General features: G+C 49.9%; 1 protein-coding gene across 1 annotated transcript; it reads right to left on the bottom strand.

Annotated features, from left to right (window-relative positions):
* Nucleotides 1-991: 991 nt before the first annotated feature.
* LOC106821468 (beta carbonic anhydrase 1-like) lies at nt 992-1,933 on the bottom strand. The gene has a single exon (XM_014826292.1). It carries the CDS (start codon nt 1,900-1,902, stop codon nt 1,114-1,116), a length of 789 nt encoding a protein of 262 aa, XP_014681778.1. The 5' UTR covers nt 1,903-1,933; the 3' UTR covers nt 992-1,113.
* Between the last annotated feature and the right edge of the window lie 788 nt (nt 1,934-2,721).

Below are 2,721 nucleotides of genomic sequence, written 5' to 3'. Positions count from 1 at the left end.
TCCATATGTATGGTCAATATTGTGCGAAAATGACAAGTTCATTGCTTTTCTAGCAAGAAAGTTATAGTGCTCCAAATTTAAACCTTTGCTATACGTTTAACTTGCATCGGCTTTGCTTCCTCATCACTATCTGAGTCGCTGCTACTGTCACTGATCTCGGTTGTTCCGATGTCCTGCACCCTGCTACATTTGATTGATAGTCCTTAGCAGCGGCACCCTATGTAGCATGTGACTGCCTTCTTAGCACATGAGCAGTTCTTCTTGCACCCCTTAGCACATCCGCACGATATTGCTTTCTTCATCGACACGTGCCAGGCTGGGTAAGTACATGGAACGGAAACCGCATGCTGGCCATCCAAAGTCCACCCAAATTTTGTCCAGGGTGAGATTTGTGGCTTGGCAAAGTGCGCAGTCTTTTCTATGATCGTTGCAAGGGCAGCCCTTTTTACGTGCAGAAGGAATGCGTCTTCTGTGGGGGCAAGAGCTTTAGAAAAGTAGATCTGTTGTTCAAAAACTTGTATGCCCTGAGCTTGCCCAAATCAGACTCCTGGAAGTCATCAGCTGCTGATGTGTAAACAGATGTGGTGATGGTTCTTGCCTGCTTGAGGAGGTCTTCTGATACGATGTCAGTAGGGTTCTCACCAAACTCTTCAATCATGGGTATGTCGAGACTCAAGCTGCATTTGAACCATGCCTTCTTGCCGGTGAAGTAAGGATAACTCGTAGTGTCTCTGCTACTCAGGCTATGGATGAAGGGCATTGCACGACACTGTAAAGTTTCCAGTGTCACCACAATTTCAAGGATTGGTAGGTATGTGTTCTGGGCTGTCATCACCCATAGTTCTGGTAGATTTCTCAGGTGTGTTGCTCCATACTGTAGACACATGGTAATAATGTCTGTGTCATTGGCGTGAACAATACTACTCTTTCAACTCTGTCATTCTGGACACTGTACAGAGTGTGCAGAATTATCCTAGTATCAGCCTTAAATCGCTACTCTACTCATATTGAGGTCCAGCATGCAAGTCGAATCCACACTCTTGAGAAGATCCAGCATTCAGGTAGAATCACTACTCCACTTTAGGGTGACCCAGTGCACAGGCGGAGTAGTCTCTATTCCTTCCCAACAATTCCCAGCATGGCCGCCGCGCTCTCCTCGGTGAGCTTGATGAATCGCTCGTCGCGCGGGCTGAACATGTGGTATTCACCCGTCGTCAGGTTGAACCACCACGCGTGCAGGTTAACGAGCTCGTCACCCAGGTGCGTCTGCAGGAAGCTGAGACTCGAGATGTTCTCCATCTGTTGCAGCACGTTCACCTGCGACAGCTTGTCCATCTCGCTCAGCTCGTGCTCAGGGTCGATGAACGCACGGAAGCTGCGGTGCCGTGGCGTCACGGAAAACTCGAGTGGGCCCTCCATGTTGGGCGAGCGCAGCAGCTGCTGCATCTTCATGATCGTCGGCACCGCGTAGCTGCGCAGGTAGGTGTGCAGCGGGCCCTCGCGCTCGCCCGCAGCGACCGTGCTCACGACGTCGTAGAGTGCATTCATCGCCTTGCAGTCGGAGTGGCCCGTCACGATGACGTTGCCGACGTTCGAGCGCACGCAGCAGAGGTCGAGTGCCGCCGTCTCGCAGCTCGGATGCTTCCACAGGTCCTCGCCGCAGTGGTCGCTGTGCGGCACGAGGTTGCCCGAGTTACGGATCACGTACATGTCACCGACGTGCGTCTGCGTCGTCATCGACGGCTGCAGCCGGCTGTCCATGCACGTGATGTAGAGTGCCTCTGGGTGTATGTGGCCCGGGTTCTCACGGAGGGCGCGCACGTCGCGAGCGACGTCCGCCCGCCGCGTGCTCTGGTAGCGCAGCACACCCTGCATGATGCGTGAGATGCCCTTAGACGTCATCTTTCGTCGTGGTTTTTCCTAGTAGTTATGTCTGGAACATCAAGAGGGGTGATGCATCAAACGTAGGTTCAATGAAATGAGAAGCAGTTTAAAGAAAAAAAATTGTGAGCGTTGAAGACTCGCGAATAGTGAAAACTTGCTTCGAATAGTTAGTAGGTACATGAGCCATGTTTTTACAGATTGAGCTAAAATTTACTGCTCATCCTGGCACTTGAACTTAGTCTTTGACGTCAAAGAGCTTTTGGGTTTATTGTTCTCTTCCCCAACCCTGGAATGCACATGCACAGAACAATTCTGTGACAATTTAAAGGAACAGTGCAACCACGACACGCGCCAGAAGAATGCTAGTCGACTCCTAGAAGTCACCGAGAAACATCACGTAAAACAAACTTTGATGCTACGTGATGGAAAGAATCTACATATATCACGATGCCTCTTGGCTGACCTGTAAACATTGACCACTAGCCAGCCTTGAAGCCAAGCTCCTCGCCTGTGGTTTTACATAATCAATGTGACCCCACAGTTAGTTCAGTGTGCACACTTGCCACACATGACCTGTACGTAGTCTACTGCATTCCTTTCCAGCTAAAATCAATAATAAGAGCCACCCTAACCTTCACCTCAACTGGCCATGACCACCAGTGCCGAGTACAGTAATAAACATGTTTATGTGAAACCTCAATAGCTACACTATAAATTACAACATAGACTCAATGTCTCATTATCCCAACTGGGTAAAACAAACACACACTCAATCGTATGTCCTTTACTTTGCGCACGGAGATCTACATGCATCTGATTTTTGAAGCCCCCCCCCCC

Source organism: Priapulus caudatus, unplaced genomic scaffold, assembly GCF_000485595.1.
Source record: "Priapulus caudatus unplaced genomic scaffold, Priapulus_caudatus-5.0.1 Scaffold74, whole genome shotgun sequence".
NCBI lineage: Eukaryota > Metazoa > Priapulida > Priapulimorpha > Priapulimorphida > Priapulidae > Priapulus > Priapulus caudatus.
This window is presented reverse-complemented; position numbering and strand designations above follow the sequence as displayed.

Excerpts from the sequence above, each read along its gene's own strand:
- LOC106821468 (XM_014826292.1), bottom strand. The coding sequence starts at position 1,902 with ATGACGTCTAAGGGCATCTCACGCATCATGCAGGGTGTGCTGCGCTAC.